This window comes from Anolis sagrei, chromosome 1 (assembly GCF_037176765.1).
Source record: "Anolis sagrei isolate rAnoSag1 chromosome 1, rAnoSag1.mat, whole genome shotgun sequence".
NCBI lineage: Eukaryota > Metazoa > Chordata > Lepidosauria > Squamata > Dactyloidae > Anolis > Anolis sagrei.
This window is the reverse complement of record NC_090021.1, coordinates 283,013,109-283,039,116: the sequence shown is the minus strand read 5'-3', so window position 1 is coordinate 283,039,116 and position 26,008 is coordinate 283,013,109. Positions and strand designations below refer to the sequence as shown.

General features: G+C 40.2%; 1 protein-coding gene across 5 annotated transcripts; it reads right to left on the bottom strand.

Moving 5' to 3' along the window:
* Window positions 1-6,113: 6,113 nt before the first annotated feature.
* Window positions 6,114-24,324, bottom strand: EXD2 (exonuclease 3'-5' domain containing 2). 5 transcript variants are annotated; one of them, XM_067462799.1, is made up of 11 exons: window positions 23,862-24,324; window positions 21,270-21,410; window positions 20,076-20,220; window positions 19,101-19,458; window positions 17,458-17,717; window positions 16,784-16,910; window positions 15,583-15,908; window positions 14,017-14,123; window positions 13,299-13,434; window positions 10,959-11,315; window positions 6,114-10,301 (listed from the first exon to the last, which is right to left on the bottom strand). In XM_067462799.1, the coding sequence occupies exons 4-11, from the start codon at window positions 19,428-19,430 to the stop codon at window positions 10,085-10,087; spliced, it is 1,860 nt and encodes a 619-aa protein (XP_067318900.1). In that variant the 5' UTR covers window positions 19,431-19,458; window positions 20,076-20,220; window positions 21,270-21,410; window positions 23,862-24,324; the 3' UTR covers window positions 6,114-10,084. The 5 variants fall into 5 exon arrangements, with proteins under 5 accessions (XP_067318900.1, XP_067318901.1, XP_067318899.1 ...); XM_067462800.1 differs by lacking the exon at window positions 21,270-21,410 and having other exon boundaries at window positions 23,850-24,324; XM_067462798.1 differs by lacking the exon at window positions 21,270-21,410.
* Between the last annotated feature and the right edge of the window lie 1,684 nt (window positions 24,325-26,008).

Sequence of the window (26,008 nt, the reverse complement as noted above, 5' to 3'; positions counted from 1 at the left end):
AGGCAGAGTACCCAAGGACACCCAAGACATCAGAGGCAGAAAATTCCGCAAACACTCTCCCCACTCCCTTTCTACCACTATGGCACCTAATAAGAAGAGCTGAGGGGATAACTATCTGCTGCTCTTTTGTGACCTTCAGAATCAGTTGTCTCATGCCACCATATCTCTCCGACTAACTTAAGGTAAGCTCTCAGTGTAATGGAAAATTGAAAGTGTTGCAGTCACTACTCACCATTTCACTGACAGTCTTCTAGTAGTCCTCAAATTTAACTAGAAGGCCCAACCTGAACGATTTATTCTGGATCTTTACTATCACTTTTGTGCATCTGACTATGAATCTGAATTGCTTAGTTCCTCAGAGTGTCTGTCCAGACTGGGCCATGCTTCAGATCATGAATTTCAGAAAAGAGGGGCTGGATCCCTTTGGATTTGTGAATGGTTTTTGCTACATTTTCAGAGATATCGGGGTGAGGTTTGTGGATTTCATTAAGTGAAACTTTCGGTCTCTCAGTGCCACCATAACTGAAGCATTGCACTCCAACCACAGGGCATAGACCAAGATCCTGTACCATTTTGCATAGAAGGGTTGACTGAAAAGCAATGCCTCCACCTTTGTAACTCCTCAACAGATAGCAGTACTGGTATATGGCAGGTACTGGCTTGTTCAGTAGACTCTCCTCTACAGTTCCATTTTGGCAGAAAGCCTTAGCATTGAACGGTTGTGTGGTTAAAGTGCAAAGTATGGAACCCTGCGCAGACGGTCAGTCAATGTGACTTATGCAACGTGCAGTCATTGAATTCTTGACAGCAGAAGGTGTCACCCCAAAGGAGTTTTATCAGACAATGCAAGCTGTTTATGGTGATTGTGTTGATGTGAGTACTATGGGCGAGTAAGTTTAAAGATGTTGAGGTGAGAACATCTGACTTGCGTGACAAACAAAGAGTTGGACATCCTGTGACAGCAACCACTGAGTTTCACAAGCAAAAGGTTGACAGATTGAGTCATGATGATAGTCGTATCACTCAGAGAGAAAATTCAAACATAATCAGTATTTCACAAGTACATGTGGGTCACATTATTGCTTTGCTTGGCTATTGAAAAATCTGTGCACGATGGGTTGCGGAAACAGAGTGTCAGCTTCTTCCGTGACAACTTCAGAAAACTTGTTCAATGTTGGTAGAAATGTATCCAATTATCTGGTGATTGTGTGGAAAAATGAATAGTGGTAGTTAAAGAGCACATTCTAAGAATTATTTCTGCGTTTGATTTATTAAAATATTACCATCCAAACCCAAGTAACGAAGGTGGAGGCATTACTTTTCATTCAACCCTCGTAGAATAAATATCTGCCAGTATAGTTCTGTTATACAATTCCTCTACTAACTGTCAGCATCCTGCAACATAGGTGAATCAAAGGTCAGTGTGCTAATAGCTTATTGCGCAAAGGCAGCACATCACATTTCTTTCCTTTCTTGTGCAATGGCTCCACATGCACAACTCTCATTATGCTACTATCACACTAGATACAGCCATTGTGCATTGCCCAAAAAAATTATTCTCCATGCATAGCACAACTTACATCTACACATATCACTAACAGAATACTAATTAACATGTGACACAACAGAATGATTAACCCGTAGGAGGCACCACCCCATAAGAGAAGCTACCACAGCTGAGAAGGGGGTGATGGTGCATTTTAGAGTACCCTGCAATACTTGGCTTCCAGAACTGAATCTCCTTCCCCCATGTGCTTGCAGGCTCTGTTGCAGGTGGACTAGGCATGAAAGGACGTAGAGAAGAGGCAAAGTGTCGGGGTGCCAGACATTAGGGCTAGGTTTGCTACTAAGAGTGGAAGTGAGGAGTCCCCTTGGCTGGGAGAAAAATTTGCCTGTCAGTTCTTAAGATGCAGACTTGATGCAAGGAGGCAGTGCAGGGCCTTTAATGAGAGGAAGTAAATAAAGGCCCTTCTGCCAACGAGACATTTTAATTAATAAACAGGGCTGCAGACGGCACAAGCATATTTTATTTGCCAGCTTAAAACTGTTCTACTCACCAAGGCTTTTGAGCACTAGCTTATGATCTATGGTCTTGTTTACCTTTGTTATTTTTATGAGTTCTGTGAGTAATTTGGAGTTTTACATTAGCTTTTTTATTGTGTTTCCCCGCTACTGCTTTTGGGGGTTTGATTATGTCCTGATTGTATTAATAGTGTCTTGTTAATGTTTTAGTGATGAATGTCTAAATGAATGTCACTATTGAGAGCTGTTTTGTTGTGTGCAAAATCAAAAAGCAGCCTATAAATGTCTACTCATTTATTTCACTTCTTTTAAAGTCACATGTTAGAGCTGTGCCTTCATGGAATGGCATAGAGCGGAAGTGAGAGGAAAGATACAAATAAAAGATGATCACCTTAAATGGCACGTCTAGAATTGCTTTTCAAAGTGGTCATAAACTGTGACATCCGTCAAGGACCATACTCATGGTGTTTTACTGAAAGTCAATGACAGTTAAGTCTCCAACACCATCAGCCTGTCTCTCCTGGTGCCCTCCGGAATGTATAGGATTACAACTGCCGTGAATCCTGGTAACATAGTGAATGGGAGTTGAAGTCCAACATAATAAAAGAAAAGTGCAAAATCCAGTTCTAGAAAATCATCCTCAAGATCTACAACAAAGAAGTACATTGATAGAAACAGAGAGGGCATGAGAATGGGCAGGATCTGGCTACAAGTATTTAAAAAACTGTAAAATAAGGACAGTAAATAAAGAGCAACACTCAAAAAACAGGGGAATTCCAAACAGGAATCAGTCAGGGCTGGCTAGCACCGCCCAGTGAGAGATCCCCCCAGGCAGCAACCAGCCAGGCCATGACACTATAAGGCCATTAAATGCCATTCAAGGTGGTCAATTGCAACCTTCACACTTTCCTCAAACAGACAAGATTTCTTTTTCCCACCCTGGACGTTCCACAGATATATAAACCTCACTTTCCCAGTTTCCAACAGACCTCACAGTTTTGAGGATGCCTGCCATAGATGTGGGTAAAATGCCTGGAGAGAATGCTTCTGGAAAATGGCCATACAGCCCGGAAAACTCACAGCAGCCCAGAGAAAGAATATCTACCATTCATTTGGCTCAATCTGCACAGTCGTCTTATCCCCATCTCTTCTTCCAGTTTGTCTTTTCTTCATATTTGTTGGATTATTCTGCCATCTAGTGATGTACTGACGTTATGTTCCTCAGACAGAAGCAAACAATGAACTAATATTGTAAGAAGGAAGAAAAAATTAGCTTCCACAATAATTTCAGAAAATAGTTCCTGTGACAGATCCCCTCTCCAGACTGGCCTCACAGTTCCTGCCCTATCTCTGTTATAGCTTTTTATTATCTCTATTGTATTTTTATTCTATCTGGAAGGAAAGCCTCCTTTTTTCTCTCCTTTCCCCCATAGGCTCCCCTTCACAGCACTCCTTGAGCTGGGATCCTCTTTTTGCAATCTATATTCTCTTTATGAGAATATTATCTTCCCTTTTGCTCCATATTGGTTCATCCACTTACTTGGAGTGACGGAAAGCAGTCAAGTAGGACCAGAATAATTTTGACCTTCTGCATACTGGACTCTAACTCAAACCAAACACCGCTAGCCTAGCTAATGGGAAGAGTTGCCGTTCAGCACCATGGGAAGGGCACCTGTTATGATATCCAGTGTTTTCTGCTTCTGCAGGAATCCTGCATTCCTAATCCCCATGAATGTGGAATGCAGACTGAAATTAGAAATCATGTGCTATTTTGTGCATAAGAAGGCTTCTGATGTAACGCACATATATAGACACACGCTGCCATTGTAGTTATTTTTGGGGGATAAGAATGTTTAATGAACCCAAAATTTGAAAATTCTTGTGTGAAGTATTCTGTTCCACACTCCCAAACTAATGAGCCCATTGCAACATTGCTATTCTTAAGTTTTCCTACTTCTTTGAGAACTGTAACGAAGTTTTTGGCTTAAAAAAATCAGAAAATATGAAATACAAATGTTGTGGCAATATAGTTCAGAAATAATATTAGGGAATTGGTTTTGTTTTGCTTGGAGAAGACTGATAGGTGACATGATATCTTGGAGTGGGGTGTTTGTTTTCTGCTGCTGCAGAGATTAGAACATAAACCAATGGATTCAAGTTACAAGAAAAGAGTCTCCACTTGAATAATAGGAACAACTTACTGTAAGAATGCATAGAATTCCCCTATGAACCACCTTGGAGATTAAGATAATCTGGGGAGGCCCTGTTCTCCGTCCCCCCTCTTAGCCAGCACGACTGGTGGGAATGAGAGATAGAGCCTTCTCAGTGGTGGCCCCTCGGCTATGGAACTCCCTCCCTAACAACATTAGATCTGCCCCCTCCCTCCTAGCCTTTAGAAGGAGGGTAAAAACCTGGCTCTGGCATCAAGCTTTCGGAGAATAGCGCAGTGCAATAATATAATTGGAATATGTGCAATGACTACAGAACAGCCTTAGACTACAATTTTTGGATGGCATAATTTTAATTTTGAATGTAATTTTTAAATGTTTAATATGTATTCATTTTAATTCAATTGATTTTAAACTTGATGTTTATATGTGTTTAAGGCATTGAATAATTGCCATATGTAAACCGCCTTGAGTCCTCCTTGGGGTAGAGAAAGGCAGGGTTCAAATAGGGTAAATAAATAATTAAATAAATTCCACTGTTTATAGAATACACTATGTTTGGGGGTGAAGGTCTTTAAACAAGGGTGGGATGAGCATCTTTCAGTAATGCTTTAGCTATGTATTCCTGTATGGCAGGGGTTGGATTAGGTGGCCCATGTTGCCTCTTTTGTTAGATGAGATTGATTATGAGAGTATTATTGGAATGGCAGTGGTTCTCAACCTGTGGGTCCCAAAGTGTTTTGGCCTACAACTTCCAGAAATTCCAGCCAGTTTACCAGCTGTTAGGATTTCTGGGAGTTGAAGGACAAAACATCTGGGAACCAACAGGTTGAGAACTACTGAGTTAGAGCCTTTACTCCAGTCCCATTGGTGGTGCCAATCTTAGGGTGGCGAGTTTGAGAGAATGAAATTGCAGCCAAAAAAGTTAATAGAATCCTCAATAGGAGGAAGACTTATTAATGAAATACATTCTTGGATAGGAATAGCCCGAGTCTTTCTAAACTAATTTTAAAAAAAGAAAAAATTGGGAAGGAGACATGTTGTGGCATGCCTTCCCTCATCAAAGAGCAGATGGGAAAAGAGCAGAGAAGTTCAGTCTGCGTCAGGTTTTCTGTCACAACAGAGGGTAGACACTTAATTAAACCTCAGTGACAATTTTATCAGCCTAAGGTGCTTTTGGGATAGAGAAAGAAAAAGTAATCAGGAAAGGAAAACAACAGATCCTAATCCCTCTCGTCTAAGCCGTACTATCCCAAGAACAAGTGCACAAGCTGGTTCTTCCAACACTTTCAACTATGATTCTATTAAGTGCTTATTTTGAAAGAAAATGCATTAAGATGAATAATGACATGTTGATTTAAAATAAATATCAATGGAGAAACAGAATAAGATGTACACAGTTATAAGTAAACAATGTAAAGAGTGGCATAAGCCAATTTGCTAAATCCTATTTCTGCCCCCTGGTGGTGCAGTGGGTTAAACCGCTGAGCTGCTGAACTTGCTGACCAAAAGGTTAGCAGTTGGATTCAGGGGAGCTCCCACTGTTAGGCCCAGCTTCTGCCAACCTAGCAGTTCAAAAACATGCAAATGTGAGTAGATCAATAGGTAGGAAGATAAAAGCGCTCCATGCAATCATGCTGGCCACATGTCTTCGGCGGTATCTACAGACAACGCCAGCTCTTCGGCTTAGAAATAGAGATGAACACCACCTTCCAGAGTTGGACATGACTAGACTTAATGTCAGGGGAAACCATTATCTTTACTTATTTCTGGCTTTAAAGCTGCTCAAGAGAGACCCACAGGAAGGGCACAGGACATGGCAGGGAGGACTTCAGATGAGGGAATATCTGTGCTCAAATATCCCTCACCAAAACACAATTTGAATTAAACACCAAGACAGAGAAATAAAATAACTGTGGTGCATCATGTTTGAAGTGAATTTTTATTTGAAAATTTCCAAATGGTATACTTAACTTGCATCAGTGACAAGCAGAAACAGGAAACAACACATTTTTTAAATCACTAAGGTGTATAAATATGAACTGGACTTCACAGTTCCCCTGTCAAATTGGTTAAGACTTCAAAAGCCATTTCTCCCCATTCCACCTGCCCTGCAAGATCACTTACTGCAGTTCTCTTTGTGGAAGACTCATCAGATGCTATCAACACAGCCTCTGAGCTGAGAACTTGTATGAATCTGGCACGCTTCAAATATCAAGTGTACTTGGTTTATCGGGTACACAATCAACACGCCAGACAACTGATAAGGTGCACCGCTTTCTTCCTGACTGAATAGCAGTCTCAGCATTAGCAGTACTGGGCTCACAATCACTTTCCATTCTCACTAAGAGTTAAGAAACCCTGAAGTAGAGAAATGACATTTTCCCGAGCCTAGCTCAGAATTCTATGCAAGATGGCTGACATAAATAAATCCTTGCAGAATAGCTAAACAGAGTGGCCACTTTAGTGGCATCACCAAAACATGGGCTCAAATCTATACCCACTAGCATCCATGTTAAAAGTACAAATACAAAACTAAAGGCTGTAAATTTAAATTAGAACATGAAGTCAGTTTAGCTTCAGGGGATGTAACCATGAACATGGATATGATGCCACCCCCTAATGCCACAGAATTTTCCATTCTAGCACCATTCAGGTTTTGCAGTCAGCACCGTAAGAAGGTCCTGACTTTGCTCCTTTCTCACATTCTGTGGTTGGGATGGAAGCTGGGGTTCAAACAAAAAGCTGGACCATTGGGTCTAGGAAGCTTTGCTGTGCTGCACTTTCTCCCATCAGTTGCCTACAGAGACAGAATCTCAAATTGCAAGGATGCACTTGCAACTTTAAAGATCTTGGCTATTATTTCTTATCTAAAATCAGCTACAACACAGGAAACATTTCACATACCACAGGCCTTCCCATGTAAGAGATGAACCCGCACCTCCTAGTTATGCTAAGGTAAAATTCCTATGGATTGTTATATTTAAACCAGACATAACTGGTCAGTTTGTCTTTTCCTCTTCAACCTGAACACACTGTCAACATATGTACATTTCGGTGTTAACCTTAGGTCTAAGTCAGTGGTTCTCAACCTGTGGGTCCCCAGGTGTTTTGGCCTACAACTATCAGAAATCCCAGCCAGTTTAACAGCTGTTAGGATTTCTGGGAGTTGAAGGCCAAAACATCTGGGGACCCACAGGTTAAGAACCACTGGTCTAGGCTGTATCACTTTAGATTACAGGCTAAGGGTCTCAGGATTGAAAGATCTCCCATTTAAAATTTTATCTCACTTTTCTCCTAGAACTGGAAAACAAAAGTATCTCCAAATACTGCTAAAAACCAATACAAATGTAACTACAGTAAGTTTCAATAATAAAGTACAGTTAAATAAATCATATTAAAACAACCACGTTGAAGCAATTTTAATACATATCCAAAAAAGGGAAAAGTACAGAACTGTCCATTAAAAGCCCCTTCCTCAGCAGCACTTTCCTGCATAATTAAAGAAATATTTTCCTACCCAGTATCGTTTAGAAATCATTTCATAATCTGAGAGAAGCAACCAAAAAGGCCCTTCCTTTTGTCCTTAGAAAGGTTGTGGAAGATCTAATCTTCATCCTGATGTGCTAAAAGAAGTAAACCTATGTGTGTTTATTTTGTAGGCAATTTCCCATCATGTTGAACCCTGCTTTCAATCTGTGGCAGACTCATCAAAGTATTCAGACCTAGACAGGTTACCCGTATTTACTCGAGTGTAATGAGCCATCGAATCTAATCTGCACCCCAATTTTCAAAACCCTGAAACCAAAAAAAGTCTTTACTGATGAATGTAATATGAAACACCAAAAGGTGCAGTCTTTGTAATATGGCTATTACAGTTGCTGCCTGCACAAAAGTGTTAAGAGCACCAAAGCTTCCAACAATGGAAAAGAAAGCCTTGGGGTGCATCTATGCTGTAGAATGAATCCACTTTAATTGCCTTGGTTCAATGCTATAAAGTCATGAGGACAGTAGTTTTACAAGGTCTTGGGCCTTCTCTGCCAAAGAGTGCGGATGCCTCACCAAACTACAAATCCCAGGATTACATTGCTTTGATCTATGACAATTATATTACAGATGATATCCCTCAAACAGGAGCTCCAGGTGCTCCTGAAGAAGCTTCCCTTATTGCTTTGGCTCAGCACTAAGATTACTGTATTACGCAAATCTAATGCGCACCCTAATTTTATCAAGGTGATCTAGCCAAAAAAAGTGAGTGTTAGATTCAAATAAATACAGTATATCATTCCAGTGAGCCCTTGTCAACATTTCCCATCAAGATGTGAAAGGGCACATGTCAGCAACTCATCCCAAGGTGTAAAATATTTATTTTATGATGCTTTTATAAAAGTTCAGCAGCAACAGTACAAATCAAAGGAATCTCTTTTATCAATCCTGCATTCAAGGTGAAACCCTTGAATAAAGTTTGTTGACAACATAAACCTATGTCACCTTTTGAGAAGGGTAATCTCTGGAGAGAGGACCATTATTCTGCTTTTTGAGATTACAATAATGTGAGGGGTAAGTAAAGGTACATTTGCTGGTTGTGTTGACCGTGCTGTGGGCCCACTGCTTCCCAACTGGAAGGCACATCTCTCTGCTTGCTCTAACCATGTGCCTCTTTATGGGATTTAGAACCTTCTGCACTAAGAGCTCTCAATGGCACCGGAAGTCTGCAGAATCTTGTTTTAGTGCTACACTAGCAGTTGCAATGTTACCAGGGTCCTGCCATGGCCGTAAGGAAAGGAAGACAAAATCTAAAATCTGAGATGCACCTGGTGCACTGCCTTATTTCCTGAATGGCCAGAGTGCCTGTGGCCTTCTTCAGTCTACTGTCACCTCAAGATCTCATGATCTCAGTGTACTACAACAGCAGAATTCCAGTCAAAGAGCAGGAAACTCACAATTGATACTTGTATCCCAAAAGCAAAAACAGATGAAGAGGATGGAGTGGGAGCCAGGTAAGACAAACAAACACATTCCTGCTCTTCTGATCATTGTATGAGGTTTAGAAAAGCTGAAGCTTGATAAAGTTAAGACAGATAATATATTTTCTGTGGTGACAAGACCAATTAATAGAAAATAAATATGCATGTGCCTAATCCTGCCAACAAAGGAATGGTGATGGTTTGGCAGTTTGGTACACAAATGGCTTTCAAATGGATCAAAAAATATCTGAGCCATTGGTTCCCCAGCGCAGCACTGTCAGCAGCTTGGGCAATGTCTGACCCTAAATGGATGGGGTCTGTAGTGCATAGGTCTGGGATGCTGACCCCAGCTGCATCGAATCCAGCGTATCCCCCAGTATTGTTGTAATCTATTATATCCATAGTCCCCAAAGAAAATTAAAAGAGGAATATTTCAGTCCGCAATGATGCCTGGGACCAGAAGTGACATACCTGTTACATAGCAACAAAATTCTTTACTCAATCTTACTCCCACCACAGATATGGTTTGTAGACTCAGAAGCAAGATAATATCCATTCAAGTCATAATTAAAAGTTTGCTTAAAAATAAAACATTTCTCTCTATAACAGTGTTGTCAGTTAATACAGGTATTCATTTCCAAAGCAACAGGATATTTTGAGCAGGGTTTTGCCCAGTCAATATGGAAGTCCAAAGGAGAAGGTGACCCCCTTCGATTATCTTTTCCAAGGTCATCACCCAGTTTGTCTAGTCATCCTCAACAGCCATTTTGGAAGCACAAATATTTAGCAAAGTTCAACCTGAAAATCTTCCCCATACTTTCTGATCAACTTCTCATGATTGAGAAGAAGACCCCTCAGGTCATCTTTTCCAAGGTCATCACCCAGTCTGTCTAGTCATCCTCAATAGCCATTTGGAAGCACACATTTTTAGCAGAGTTCAACCTGAAAATCTTCTCCATACTTTCGGATCAACTTGTCATGATTGTGATCCACAGACCACTGCTCTGGAAGATATTTGGGCTGCATAACATCCAAGAAGTGTTGACGCCAGCGTCTCTCCAGCTGCATGAGGGAGAGCAGCCCCCCTTTAGCAAAACGGTGCACTACTTTCAGGCCATGCGGCATATAGCTCTCATTAAAAATCCTGAAAAGATATAAACAAAACTTGGATTGAGATGATCATAGGGCCTCCTGGAGTGCCAAAGTACATAATGGACCATTAGGTTTTGGCTTCCTGTCCACAAACCCATTCAAATTACCCAGAGCATAATTCTAGAGTTTTGACTATACTAAAAATTGACACTGATGATTGTGTCACAAGCCACGGAGACTGAAGTTCTGTCATAGGGCCAAGGAAAAGCTTTGCCAACAAAATTATGACCTTCCTTTAAAGATCAAGCCTCCATGGGGAAAGCCATGAGAGTAAAGTCAACTTGGAGCCAAATGAAGTAATTCCTATACTCAGAGCAAGTTAAGTTCTTCAAGTGCATATTCCTATGTAGCCAAAACAAACAATTTGTGCATAAAGCAATCAGTAGATTTGGGGGAACAAAAAGATTGGAAGAAGCACAAAAGCGTTTAGAAAAGCACCTAAAAGGGGAAAGCCCTAAAACAATTGCAAGCTGAGAATGCTCAGTACACATAGACAACTGCTGAACATTTTGGAAGCAGGAAGAAGGATAAAATACAGTGCCCTGGAAAAAGGCACAACTGGTTAGCAAGAGCCCTGAACAGAAGCACTCCACAGTACAATGTTTTAGGGCAGGAGACAGAGAGAAAGGGGACTCTCCAGGGAACATACCTGGTTTCTAGCCCAGCAGCTTCCTGCAGCATTTCTGGGGAAACGGTTTCGGACTCAAAGTAATCCTTGATCACCTGTAACAACTCCTCTTTCCTGGCACTGGGCAGATTGTCTGCATTCAAGAGTGCCCTGGCTGCTGAACGGACCTGCCTGCGGATGGGATCTTCAAGGAGGCGGACCCCTTCCTCACAACCAATGGGGGCACCAAACTCCTCAGCTAGCTGCTGCTTGAGATGGTTATCATAGTAATTGGAGATCGCATGGCAGGCAGTGCAAAGGAGGAGCACATCATGGGAGCTGTGGTCTTTCATCTGGAGAGGGAAGTGCTTCCGATATTCATGCGGCACTATGTTCTTTCTGTTGAAAGAAACCACAATGGTTGGGAAAGGTTAGCTGGCAGCAACTGAGTAGAAACCTGAGGCCCCTGAGTCGCCCTAGGGCTGAGAACGGCGGTCAACAAATGCAGTAAATAAAATAAATAAATAAATAAATAAATATACCTCTTTTCCTGGAAGAAAGTCCCACTAAACTCAAAGGGAGTGAATTCCAAGTCACCTGCTGCAGGCAGGATAGGGAGCCTTTGGCCCTCAAAGTACTTTGACTTCAACTTTCAGAAATCCCATCCAGCATAGCTAATGATAATGGATTGTGGAAAGTGCACCCCAAAACACATGGAAATCACAGGAAAGGTTCTCCATCCTCAATGTAAAGAATTATACAGCTTGTTTACTGCTCTCACTGTACCAAGACTCCTTTTAAGATATGTCAGGAGAGCCACTCTTGATGACTAATCTGTAACCGTACATTAGCATCTCTGGAGATCAGAATCCAGTTGGCTTTTAAGAAATGAGTTAGAACTAGAATGCAGGTTGAGTCTTAGAAAGAGATATATGGCAATAAAGTGCCAATCTGCTTGACAAACTATATTTGTGTGCCAATCTGCATGACGAACTATGTTTGTGGGACTACAGCAATATGTAGGATGGAGATGCTTGATAGAAATACAACTTGCTTGATAGAAATACAATTTACTCATTAATCTGTGATCATTTGTTTTGTACTCCAACAGTATTGCTGGACTATGTATTTATTAATAAAGCTTCACATTATTTTATCACATATTTCGACAAATATAATCTGAAGTCCTAACCTTTATAACTCAGATTAAAGAATATTCCATCCAGTCTAACACCCATCTATATTTTCAGTAGTGGACTCTACTTAAGAAGCACTGGATTCCAGTGATCAAATGGATAATTCAGGTCGTGTTCACATATACATATTCATTGCATCCAATGCTACTTTTAATCCTTCAATACGTTCAACACTTCTATTCCATAGTGGACTGAAGACATTACAAATCTAGCCCCCTGTGAATGTGACAACTACCATATATACTCGAGTATAAGCCGACCTGAATATAAGCCGAGGTACCTAATTTTACCACAAAAAACTAGGAAAACATATTAACTCAAGTATAAGCCGAGGGTGGGAAATGCAGCAGCTACTGGTAAATTTCAAAATAAAAACAGATACCAATAAAATTATATTAACTGAGACATCAGTAAGTTAAATGCTTTTGAATATTTACATAAAACTGTAATTTAAGATACGACTGTTTAACTCTTATTAAACCATTATTCTAACCTTCTTCAATGTAAATGTGCTTATGTATCCTTCCAATAATAAGAAAAAGAGTAAAAAAATAAATGTTATAACAAGAATAAATAGATTAAAATAATAAATGTAATAAAATAATAATGGAGTAAAATAATGCAAATATAATAACAATAATGGAGTAATATAATAAATTTAGTAATAATAAATAGAGTAAAATAATAAATGTAATAAAAATAATAATAGATTAAAATAATGTAAATGTAATATATTGTTGCCTATGTATGTAAGCGGCCTTGAGTCTCCTATGGGGTTGAGAAAGGCAGGGTATAAATAAGGTAAATAAATAAATAATAGAGTAAAATAATAAATGTAATAATAATAATAATAATAATAATAACAGAGTAAAATAATAAATAACCTTGACTCAAGTATAAGCCAAAAGGGACTATTTCAGCTTTAAAAAGGGCTGAAAAACTCGGCTGTTACTCGAGTATATATGGTAAATGAGGATCTTTATCAAACCATTGGATTGCAGGCACAGTCCTTGCTCAATAATGCTTGTCAAGTTAACTCCTTCCCTCCCCGCTGCACCCTGTATACCAACTTCTGTAGCGTTTTTTGGTTTTATTTTTTAAAATTAAATTAACAAGTCTTATTGAAAAAGAAAAGGTGAGAGAATTTTGTTGCATGAAAGTGAAGTATCCTTATAGGACAACGCACCGGATGTAAGATTCTGTTTTGCCACATACAACACACAGGTTCTGTTTGACTGTCAAGTAGTAATCCACTTTCGATTCAGGACGCCCAGAAGGTTCAAACCGCAGCCTCACAATAAATGGGTCCATGCTCACCAACTCTGGCAGGGGAAAAAGAAGTAAGCTTTTTACATTTAGTTTCTGCAACATCAGGAATGGAGAATGTGCATGGACTACAGATGCTGGTAGACTTCTAACACTCCTCACTACTGGCTATGTTAACTAGAGTTAATGGGAGTGATTTGCAGCAGAACTTTTCTGCTACTCTAGACACCAGCATTAGAAGTACTTAAAACCATGTCAGCTTTGTTTTCCTTGGGGCCACAGCCTGGGTTTGACCCTCATTCATCCAAATGGAGGCTGAATTATATCTAAAGATGATTTTTAAAAACCTGAAGGATGCAGGAATCAAGTGGTCAGAATGGGGTTATGAAGTTGCAAATGTTATATTACAATAAGCTGGGTAGAAAAGATTTAATGAATTCCAGCCGACTAGCCTATAGGTGCATCTCAAATGCACCTATAAAGTCCTGAATCATTATGCCAATTTATATTAAGTAGTTGAAAATCTTTTTCATAACTACAGATTTTAAATCACACAGACACACAAACATACATATATCTCTCATCAATGGAATTCCCAACTCCTTGTTGAGTAGTTACAAAAAAAATAGTTCACAAACCTCCAATGCCCTTGTCAAGGTACCACTGGGCTTTCTTGCGATCACATGTGCATAGAGGTTGTCCATCTGGTGCATGTAAGAAACAGTTGTCATATAAGGGAGACTTCCTGTGAAAACAAATGCAAAGAAGAGTAACTTCCCTTGTGAAAAATAAACACTTCCTCTTAGTACTCACAAATGCCTCTGTAATAAAGCTATATGATGCAGACATAATTGTCAACACATCTACTTAGTAGCAAAACTCCACGGAACTTCAGAGTGTCAATCCAATGTGCATTTGTCACGAAGTTAGATCCCAATGAACTTGTAGTGAACTGTCATAATTTCAGACCAACCAAACTGTGCAACAAAATTGAGGGCATTTATCAGAAATGAAATCCTACAATCCTTCCGCACAACATACAATTTCCATCAGTCATTTATCCATCAGGGAGCCATAACAATTAAGGAACTCTTTGCCTTGTGAGCCTAGCTGTGATCAATGTATGTTTGCCTTCTCTCTTCTATTTACAGTCTTCATCGGTGGCCATTTTTATGGCCATGAGACGCCACTATCTAGTTGTAATAACCCAATTTTATTTTCCTCTTCCTTCTGCATTTCTCCTCTCTTTGCTATTGATCAGAATATCCATCACCAACAGACTCGATCATAGAATCATAGGGTTGGAAGAGACCTCATGGGCCATCCAGTCCAACCCGTACCAAGAAACAGGAAAATCGCATTCAAAACATCTCTGACAGATGGCCAAGGCAGTTTAATAAGTCATGCAACTGCCTTGATCATAAAAATATGAAGGAATGGCTGATAATCACCAACTGGAAAACTAATTCCATCCCTTATTATTCTCATTTGATGTCTCATTTGATGCAGAGAAGGCCCTCTCAGTAAAAATATTCATGTACCTCAGCCAAGTACTGGGCTGTGGCACAGGTAGTTAGCAGCGGCATTAAATCATTACTGACCACAAGGTCATGAGTTCGAAGCCAGCCCGGGTCAGAGCTAGCTCCCAGCCATTAATAATCTAGCTTGCTGTTGACCTATGCAGCTGTTGACCTATGCAGCCAGTTGCATCTGTCAAGTAGGAAATTTAGGTACTGCTATATGTGGGGAGGCTAATTTAACTAATTTACAATGCCATAAAACCTTCCAGCAGCGTGAATAAATATGAGGAAGTACTCCATCAAGGACTTGGTGTCGCAAGTGGATGATGAAGCGGCAGCTCCCCCTGTGGCCAGAATCGAGGATACCCTCATAAAGTCGGAAAGCTGGAATGTTAAATTGCCTCTGTGTGTGTCTATATATGTTGTATGTCTAAATGGCATTGAATGTTTGCTATGTATATGTGCATTGTAATCCACCCTGAGTCCCCTGCAGGGAAGAATATAAATACTGTAAATAAAAGTATCGTAGTGCTCCACTGATACTTCACTCTGATTTTCAAGGATTACACCGCTATCTCTAGTGAGATACTTCACAGCAGGCAAAGCTTAGCTTTAAAAGTTTGGCCAGAAAACTCTACTTCTTGGACAATTTTTTTAAAAAGATAGAATGATATAGCGAGCTACCTAGCAGAATATCCTACTCCCAGGGGTTTTCGCTTGTGCTTCCGAGGGTCTTTCGTTTGTTGGTTGACTGTGGACTGCACACTAGATTGTTCTTTAGGAGTCTTTCGTTTTTGCTCTGGGTCTCCTCTGTTTTCATCTTCTCCAAGGCCACCAAGGCTGTTTCTTCCTTTGAAGGGCACATCCACCAAGCCCTGACACTTCTTCAGAGCCTTTTCCCAAACTGGAAGAGCATCTTCACTAGCTGCTGCAGGAAGGATGCAGGACAATCCCAAGAGATGGAGAAATAGAGCTACAGACACTTGGGCATCTCTAGCAGCATACGTAATCTGAGGAGAAAAAGCAAGAACTGCCCATTATATATGCAGTCATAGTTCTGATATCTGAGAGAAGTCAAATGCATATCCCTAAAGGGGAAAATAAGGAATGAGTAAAAATAAGAAACTGACATATATATGCTAATAAACTCCCAACAAAGGATTCTCCCAGGCAGGAAACAACCAAGCTTTGAAACTGAAAGGCTTTTCAATGCTAATCAAGGTAGTTAATTGCAACATTCACACTTGCCTCCAACAGACAATAATTCTTTTTTTTCTCCCATCCTGGACCTTCCACATTTAATAAACCTCCCTTGTCTTAGTTTCCAACTGACCTCACAATGAAACATGCAGGCGTTTAGAACTTGCTTCGCTTGCAACTGTTTTTTACAATAATAATAATAATAATAATAATAATAATAATTTTTCTCGTCTCTCCTAATGGCTTGAGGCAGGTTAAAACATTGCTAAAACACACAATCAAAACACATAAGCATTTAAAAACACTCCGTAAAATACACATATTAAGACATATTTCCATACAATACATATTTAAAAAACGCCCTCCTAGCCCTTCAGCTCCCAGAATTCCTGACCATTAAACAAAGTTGGATTGGAGGATCACAAGCTGATGAGGCTTTAAGTCACTGTGGACCTCAAGTGAATAAAGAATGGCCAAAAAGATACTTTAAAAGGGCTTCACTCCCATCTTATTCTCAAATAATTTGTATTTCTTGAAAAGATTTGATGTCCATTTGGTTCTCTTCCCCTGCAACCTTTTTAAAAGAGAAGTTCAACAGTCACAATAAATGAGCAAGAAATGACAACAAGCTTCAACTAGAGCGAAAACTGTTCCAAAGTGATAGAAGAAGAAAAAACAAACAGACCTGTTCTTGTGCCAGTTCTTCTACCTCCCAATTACTGCAGCGGAGATGGAAAGACTTGTCAAGTGAGTAGTTGAGGATCTTCTCAGCAAGAGATTTCAGGCTGAGCCCATTTTGAGGAAGGGCCTTTCTTTAGGTTTTGCAGATATAGGAAGGAGGAGAAGGAATAATTATTTTCATCCTGTCAAACAAAATGGCTTTTGAAGAGAGTGGAATCTATATTCTCCTCTGATCCAAGTACAAAAGCTCAATCTAAGCACAGATCTAAATTGCCACTGCTATTAACTCCTTCCTGAAGTCATTTCACATTTGTAATTTTTAAATCAAAAAATGAAAAGTTACATATGTAACACAATGCTATAAACACAGGCATTTCAAAAGGAGCTATATGGGGATGTGACCTTCTAATGAAATTTTCCATCATTTCTCAAATTTCTATGATTATAGCAACTTAAATCTTTGGTTGGGCACTTAGAAATAACGCATATGGTACCTTTGGAGTATGGTAGCTATCGAAAGAAAGGATGCTGGCAAAAACATTCAAAAACCCTTGCAGACTACATGTGAACAATGGGCCTGCTATTTCTCCTATTTAAAAAGACTTATTTACATCCTTCTAGGATAGCCAACTTTTACCTGACAGCCCAGGTAAACAGATGCCATGTCCAGATACACACCTCTGTCTCATAGCCAGATACCGGAGGTCCACAGTCCCTTTGACTATTACACCATAGTCACGAAGTAACTTGTAGGCATCTTCCCAACATCCTACTCCAACTTTTAGGATGCTACCATTTCCTAAAATGTGAAGCAATGTCTTTGGAAGAACCTGTCCATCAACGGTCAGAAGGGTCAAGCGAAGAAGAATACAAAGACCGCTGGCGGCAGCTATTTGCAAGAGAGAAACGGGCTTGGCCTTCTTTCCATCTGCCGAGACCTACAGGAATGAATGGAATCAATTTGAACTGAATTATATACCACAGGAATGGAAGACATAAACTTTTTGGGGGAAAGCTTTTAGGGCCTTCTCGGTGGTGGTCCCTCGGCTGTGGAACACCCTTCCCACGGACATTAGACTAGCACCATCTCTAATGATATTCCGCAAGAAATTGAAGACCTGGCTGTTCAAGCAGATGTTCGAATAATTAGTGCAGTGATTGGTAATGAATATAGGAATGGAACAACGGAAGACGAATTTGGATTATGTTTTGGATGATGAGACGACGCTGAATGGTTATCGTAGTAATGGTGTTAACTGTGTATAGTGTTAGGTTGTGAATTGTTTTTATTCTGTAGTTTTGAATCTTGCTGTTCTTGTTTGTTGTACACCACTGTGAGTCGCCCCCGGGCTGAGAACAGCGGTATATAAGTAAAGTAAATAAATAAATAATAAATAAATAAGCTATTCAGCACTTTAGGCCAAACCTATTGGGAACAGTGTTCACCTTCCCATCACAGCCATTGATAAGAGATGATGGCAGGAGTAGTCCATAAATGTTTAGGGTGTCTCAAATTCTCAAACTATATCAGGAAACTTTTGGAAAATGTGAATCTCCATAACCATTTGGGAAAACCACTGGTCACAGGAAAGGCATGACCTTGTTAAGTCTAAACTAAACTGTTCTTAAAGGAGCACAGATGGCTTCTACTCTCTCTAAGAGTCTAATGGCTTCTAAAGGAAACACCTCCACTGAAATCTAAAGCATGACACAGATCTAAAACGGAGTCTTGAGTCCTAAACATGCCCTGTTCTGATCACCTGGTCTGCAGCCCCTCCCACAGCAAAGAGGTTACATGTAAAACTGCAAACCAATACACACATTCTTATTTTACTTATTTACTTCACTTGTATACTGCTATTCTCATTCAGGGCAGGACTCAAAGCGGTTTCCAACATATTTATGGCAAAATTTAATGCCTCACATATATATGAAACCTAACACAAAACAACAATAACACATAGCTATCAGATTACACATAATACAGTAAGCAATTATATACATTAACAAATAACTCATGGAGGCTTGAGAAGGTTGCTATTTCCAACAAACTGCACTCTAGTTTGGACAAGTTTTCACTGATTGCGGAATGTGTAGGTCTGACTAGGCACCCCATGCAATCTCAGCTGCATTCTGATCTTCAGGCAGTGATACACTGACAGTGATCAGCCAAGTCCAGCAGTCATTTATACTTTAAGCTCCTGTAATGGCTTCTCAACCCAATTTCAAGGTCTAACAATGGCCAAATGTCACTGAGCTTAAACTTGTGATCATTGTAAGGTGCCAGGGAAACAGACATTTCTCACATCTCTAAAACTTACCCACTCACAGTCAATGCCAAGAACTGGGCAATATTCCAGCTCCTTTTTCAGTAAAGGTTCCACCTCTTTCCATTTTTCTGCCTCAGAAATGACCACCACGTCTGCTTTAACAATCTTCTGCACCCAGGGAATTGTGGAAGACGGTATGGATGGAAGAAAATCCTCTTCTGAGAAGCTTTCTTTTTCTTGTTTCTCAAGAGTTTCACTTTGATGAAGCGCAACACATGTTTTGTCTTTTCGCCGTTGGAAGACTTTCCAAAAAACTAGCCCTCCTGCTGCAATGCCTAACAGGGTACCCACAGTAACAGCAACAGTTGTTTGTCTGGACATTTTTTTCTACTCCCATGCACTACTTCACCTGCAGGGGAAAAATATATATACATTGTCACATTGTAACCTGAAAACAATATTACATTAGAACAATGAACATTAAAGAGATTTAAAGAAATATAGCTTATATGAAGGAAACAATGTTAACTTTATGGAAATATATTAAATCTTAAAATCATGGGGTGACATAGCTCTTAATGTGATAACCTTGTATCCATTTAATAATAATAATAATAATAATAATAATGTTTATTTATATTCCATATAATACAATACAAAAGTACAATACAGAAAATTACAGAGAATGGGTAAGCAATAAAAATGTAATTGTTTTATATGTTTTTAGATGTTTTAATGTATTTTATAACTCTATTTATATATCTGTAATTTGTACATATCCCATGACTTTGTATGGTTGCCTACTTGTAAGCTACCTTGAGTTCTCTCTGGGGTAGAGAATGGTGGGATAGAAATGCCATAAATATTTATTTATTATTTATTTACTTTATTTCTATACCGCTTTTCTCAGCCCTCAGGTGACTTAAAGCAATGAACAACATCAATACAAAGCATTACAAAACAGTATCAGGCAATTAAAACAATTATAACATAAATCACTAACTTCAGTATAACAATCAATAGCACCTCAACAGTAAAATCAGAATCCAGTCTCGTCATCCATCATTCCGTATTCCTGTGTTCAATTACACTGTTTAATCAAATGCTTGTTCGAATAGCCAGGTCTTCACTTTCCTCCGAAACGCCAGCAGGGAGGGGGCCAATCTGATATCTACAGGCAGGGTGTTCCACAGCCGAGGGGCCACCACAGAGAAGGCCAAATAAAACATATCCAATCAATATAAATATAAAATATGACACCACAAATAACAAAATAACAATCAAATTATGAATATTATAACAAAAACCGTTATTTCCTGTCAGCTAATGGGGGTTGCTCCTCCAATCAAGGTAGTATTTCTCCATATCATAGCATATCTCCGTATCATAGAGATTGACTAATCACTGCCAAAAGCCTGTTTAAATAACCAGGTCGTCAAGTCCTTCTTAAATGCTTGAAGGGTGGGTGCTTGTCTGATCTCCCCGGGTAGGGCATTCCAGAGTCAGGGAGCCACTAATGAGAAGGCCCTCTACCTCATCCCCACCAGCCTTGCTTGCACTAGAGACGGAATCATGAGGAGGGTCTCACCAGCTGAACCTAAGGCCCAGGCAGGTTCATAGGGTGGCGGGGGGGGGGTGAGGTTATATATTCAGCTGTTTGGAAGGAGCCTTAGCTACAAGCGAAGACTTCAGGCTAAAAGTGTTACCCATCCCTGAGCAGTGGGTAGCTCTCATGTCTATCTTTGGGAGAAAGGGGGCACTATGTAACATGATTTTTGTTCCTGGGTTATAAATGAAATTTCCTAATTGATTCTACCATTAAAATGTGGAAAACGTTTATTAAACTGCAATTTTTTTGTTTTTGTGGGACATCCCGCAGCACATTTTGCTATAGTTTTTTAATGAATATCTCAGCGTATCAACCAATTCAACATAGTTTTGTAGCTGTCACAAAAATGAAGTTCTGGAGTATAACAACGACTTTCAAAGTACGTACTGCACAATTTAACAGCAAATAACACTTCCAAAACAGCGACAGAATAAATTTCAAATTTTGTTAAATAATTGGTCAGATAAACCACAGCCTCCCAAAGGCAGATCGGACAACAGCTAAACCCAAAATACAACAAATACTACACAAGGCCAAAGGAAAAGAACAAATTCAAAAGGAAAAACAAACATTACAAAACATCAACAATTCCAAATATCCCAAGGTGTTACCCTCTGCATGATGATAACAAAGAGACATTTTTGAGGCGATGTCCAAGCATTCCCTTCTTTTGAATTAGTCATACTGGGCTGCTCAAAAGATGTTTGCCATCGCTTAGCATGCTGCACAGGTTCATTTTCTGGGAAAGAGTCCTTGCCAGTAAATAAAACAAAGCCAAACATTCAGAAATGTGTGGGTTTTTTTCCCTTTAGTCATTTGGTATTTGAAGTACTTTGACCATTTGAGATTTATATCAGTTTCTCTAAAACCTTGTCAAATTGTGCTAGTTGGACTACCTGTGATATCTTGACCTCCCTCAGGAAAAGCAATATATAAATATAAGAACTATTTTTACAAACATTTGCAGTTCAAATCTGTAACTACCTCCAATGGGTAAAAAGAGAGCAACACTTCCTTTTAATTCACAGATTGGGACCAAGCCCCTTTATTTCAGTTGGTGAATCTCTGGGAAATTTTTCCCCATGTCTTCTGTTTTCCTTGCAAGCACTATCAGCTATCTTATTTTCCCATTATCACTTCCTAAACAATGCTATTGGTGAGCTTGATGCCTGGTGAAAGAGCCCAACACTTCAATTAATCCAGTCTGTCATTTAAGAGCTCATTCACTCAGTTTAGTCAAAACTGAAATGTACATACAGAACAGAATAATATATTCTTGCATCTGAGCTTCAGCCTTAGCACAGAGAGAGAGTTGTACTTCTCACTACGTACATGTTAAATGCATCAAACTAGTGCAACTAATGATAGAGAAACATCAAAAGTAAAGCATTGACTTGTAGTGGTTTGAGTGATGGACTGTATCCATCTACACCAGGCATGGCCAAACTTGGGCCCTGCAGGCGTTTTGGACTCCAACTCCCACAATTCCTAACAGCCTACCAGCTGTTAGAAATGGTGGGAGTTGAAGTCCAAAACACCTCAAGGGCCGATGTTTGCCCATGCCTGATCTACACAGTCTAATTAATTAAACCTCTTTAACTGCCACGGCTCAATGCTGTAGATTTCTGGGATTTGTAGTATCAAAAGATCTTTAGCATTATCTGCCACAGAGTGCTGGTACCTCACCAAACTACAGCTCCCATAATTCTACAAAGATTGAACCATAGCAGTTAAAATGCTGTCAAACTGCATTAATTTGATAATGTAGAAACACCCTATGACTCTGGAGACCAAGGATCAAATACCTGCGTGGCCCTGAAAAACCAGCAGGGTGACCTTGGGTGAGGCACACTCTCTCAGCCTCAGAGGAAGGCAATGGCAAGCCACTTTTGAACAAATCTTGTTCAGAAAACACCATGAGAGAGTCATCATAAGTGAGAGATGACCAAAGACACACAACAATAAGAAAAGCAATAGAGAAGGGAACGTTCCTCGCATCATCCAGAGTGAAGAGAGAGAGGGCCAGGGACAGTTCCATCTTGTCTCCTGCATATGTCATCAATTGGGAACCCCTCTCCCCAGCACCAACTGCTGCTCTGGGCCAGAGTGAAGAGAGGGGGGGGGGGCAGGGGACAGTTCCACCTTGTCTCCTGTGCTATGCTAATAATATAATATAATGCAATATAATATAATATATTGTATATACATATAATATTTATAATATTATAATGTAATACAATATAATAATAGTAATAGTAATATAAAATTAGAATTATATATTTATATTATATGTGATATTACTAATAATATTACAATATAATGGTATAGTACAATATAGTAATATTTAATACTGATATTGTACTTTGATAACAATAGAATATATTGTATATATATATATTTCTTGTAAGCCGCTCTGAGTCCCCTTCGGGTGAGATGGGCAGCATATAAATGTTGTAAATAAATAGAGAGAATAGTAAGGTCTTGTTGAAGGCTTTCGCGGTTGGAATCAATAAAATCATGAAAATCAACAAAATCTGGTTACCAGTATTGGAAAAAAAACCTAAAATTTGGTCAGTAAATAAAGAACAACACTCAGAGCACAGGAGAATTTCAGACAGGAAACAATCAGGGTCAGCTAACACCTCCGAACAAAGGATTCCCCTGGCAGGAAGCAGGCAGTCTTTGAAGCTGCAAGGCTATTCAATGTTAATCAAGGTCATCAATTGCAATATCAACACTTGCCTCAAACAGACAAGAGTTCTTTCTCCCAGCCTGGGACGTTCCAAAGATATATAAACCTCACTTGCCTGGTTTCCAACAGACCTCACAACCTCTGAGGATGGCTGCCATAGATGTGGGCGAAACGTCAGGAGAGAATGCTTCTGAAACATGGCCAAACAGCCCGGAAAACTCACAGCAACTCAATAGTAAGGTCCTTATTCCATCAAAGGAAACTCAGCTTTAGAGAAGCTTTTTAGCTGTCATAATAAGGCAGCAGCTTCGAAAACCCTTCCTGTACTGAAAGTTATGGCGAGACTTGCAGGAAAGCAAGCGGTACCGTAAAGCTTTAAGTAATCTCATGACTCCTTAGTGAAGAAAAATATCGAGCTACTGATAATATACACGCATCACTTCTACACATACACAGCCCTCGTTATAAGAATCTACATCTATCAAGAAAAGTAGCTCACGCGAGTATTTACCCGTTCCTGTTGCCACGCGGAACTCCTTCGCCACAGCGTCTGCGCTTCCCGGGCGTTATTTATAACCGCGCGCTTCCGGGTTTGCGGCCCAAGCCAAGAAGGAACGTACGTTTGTGCTCCGCGAAGCACAGGCCGCTGCCATATTGTACGGCAGTGATGCTCTTTCGCTGCTTCTACGTAGGTTTCTGTTCTGTCGCTCAAGACGGCGGTTCAAACAGGCACGCCTGCGCAGGCTGTAGTCCATTTCAGTGACTAAAACAAAGGGCAGTCATGTCCATTAGGGAGATTGACAGTTGACCACTCAGGCATTAAACTTGAGAGCCGGGAATGACAACTGAAATGACAGCTCCCAAGGCGAGCGACTCGTAAAGCCAGGGGTGGATCAACCAAAGGAGCGGGACTCGGTTTGGCTAATGAAGCCAGCGGTGACGTAACAAGGGTAAAAGCAGGAAGTCCATGGAGAAGCTCAGAATACAGATACAGCAGGCATGAGCAAACTTGGGCCTTCCAGGTGTTTTGGACTTCAACTCCCACCATTCCTCAGCTTAAGCGGCTGAGGGGGAAAAGGAAGGGGCCTGAGGCTGTCAGGAATGGTGGGAGTTGAAGTCCAAAACACCTGGAAGGCCCAAGTTTTCTCCCTGAAAAAGTACAGATTCTTAGCAGAAAGCCCAAAATAGTCTACATTGTGGCTGAGAGAGTGATGCCTTCGTTTTCCAATAGTTCAGTAGACACACTCTTTGTTTCGCGCACAAAATAATTGGGGCTGCAGCTAGCACAGCGAGTTAAACTGCCAGCAACAGAAGATCTTGCTGATCTGAAGGTTGGCAGTTCAAGCCGCAGGTTGGGGCGAGCTCCTGCCAGCAGCCCTAGCTTCTGCTTACCTAGCAGTTCGAAAACAGCAACATGCGTAGATAAATAGGTACTGCTTTGGCGGGAAGGTGAAATTTATTTTTTATTTATTTACTATACTTGTATACCGCCTTTCTCAGCTTTATCAGCGACTCAAAGCAGTTTACAAGTCAGTACACATAACAAAAAAATACAAATTAAACATTAAAACAGTATAAAACCACAATAGAAGCATTAAAAACAATAAAAACCAAGATTATCATCAGCATCTCCTAGTTAAATAATGTTGTCCAAGTTCCATTGTCGAGTGATTCCATTTCCTATGTTAGTTACTGTGCATTTGTAAATGCTTCCTCATATAACCATGTCTTGTCTCCAAAACGTTAAGAGTGAGGGAGCCAATCTAATCTTCTTAGGGAGTGCGTTCCATAGCCGAGGGGCCACCACAGAGAAGGCCCCATCTCTTGTCCCTGCCAAACATACTTGTGATAAGGTGGGATCGAGAGCAGAGCCTTCCCAGACGATCTTAAAGTCCTTGATGGTTCATATGGGCAGATGTGTTCAGACAGGTAAATTGGGCCAGAACTGTTTAGGGCTTTATAGGCTTTTTTTTATTTCTCGTGTCAAGGCAGCCAGTCAGTTATATTACATTTCTAGGCTAAAACAGCACTTTGAATTGTGCCCAGTAACGGACTGGCAGCCAGTGGAGCTGGCGCAGCAGAGGAGTTGTATGCTCCCTGAGCGCCACTCTTGTTAACAATCTGGCTGTCGTCCGTTGGACCATTTGAAGCTTCTGGACAGTCTTCAAAGGCAACCCCACATAGAGTGCATTGCAGTAGTCTATACGGGATGTAACCAGAGGGTGGATTACCGTGGCAAAGTAAAAGGTGCCCCTGAAGACATGCCGGCAATTCGATCAAGACAACAGGCTCCCTGGCATGGAAAAATGAAACAGCACCTCCCCATGGCCAAATCGAGCACAGTCTCCAGATGTCAAAGATGAAAAAGAGGAGAAACCTTGGCTCTGTTTATGTAGAATCATTGAGTTGGAAGAGACTCCGTGGGCCATCCAGTCCAACCCCTTGCTAAGAAGCAGGAAAACTGCATTCAAATCATTATTACAACACCAGCTTTTTCTTCCAAACATTTAAGATGGAACCTTAGAATCCTTCAACATAAGCAAGATTCAAGGTTAGAATGAAGACCTTAGCATTACGAATACTTAGGATGTTTGGCAAGAAAATTATTATGGAGGGAGGTGTTGTTTAGCGTGTCACTGTGTAATACTAATGGAACTG

What these genes read in the sequence shown, in the direction of transcription:
- EXD2 (XM_067462800.1), bottom strand. Translation starts at nt 19,430, where the DNA reads ATGTCCAGACAAACAACTGTTGCTGTTACTGTGGGTACCCTGTTAGGC. An exon ending in TTGGCATTGACTGTGAGTGG is followed by an intron (nt 17,718 to 19,100) that starts GTAAGTTTTAGA and finishes TCATTCCTGTAG; the next exon opens with GTCTCGGCAGATGGAAAGAA. An exon ending in TATCTGGCTATGAGACAGAG is followed by an intron (nt 16,911 to 17,457) that starts GTGTGTATCTGG and finishes CAAAACCTAAAG; the next exon opens with AAAGGCCCTTCCTCAAAATG.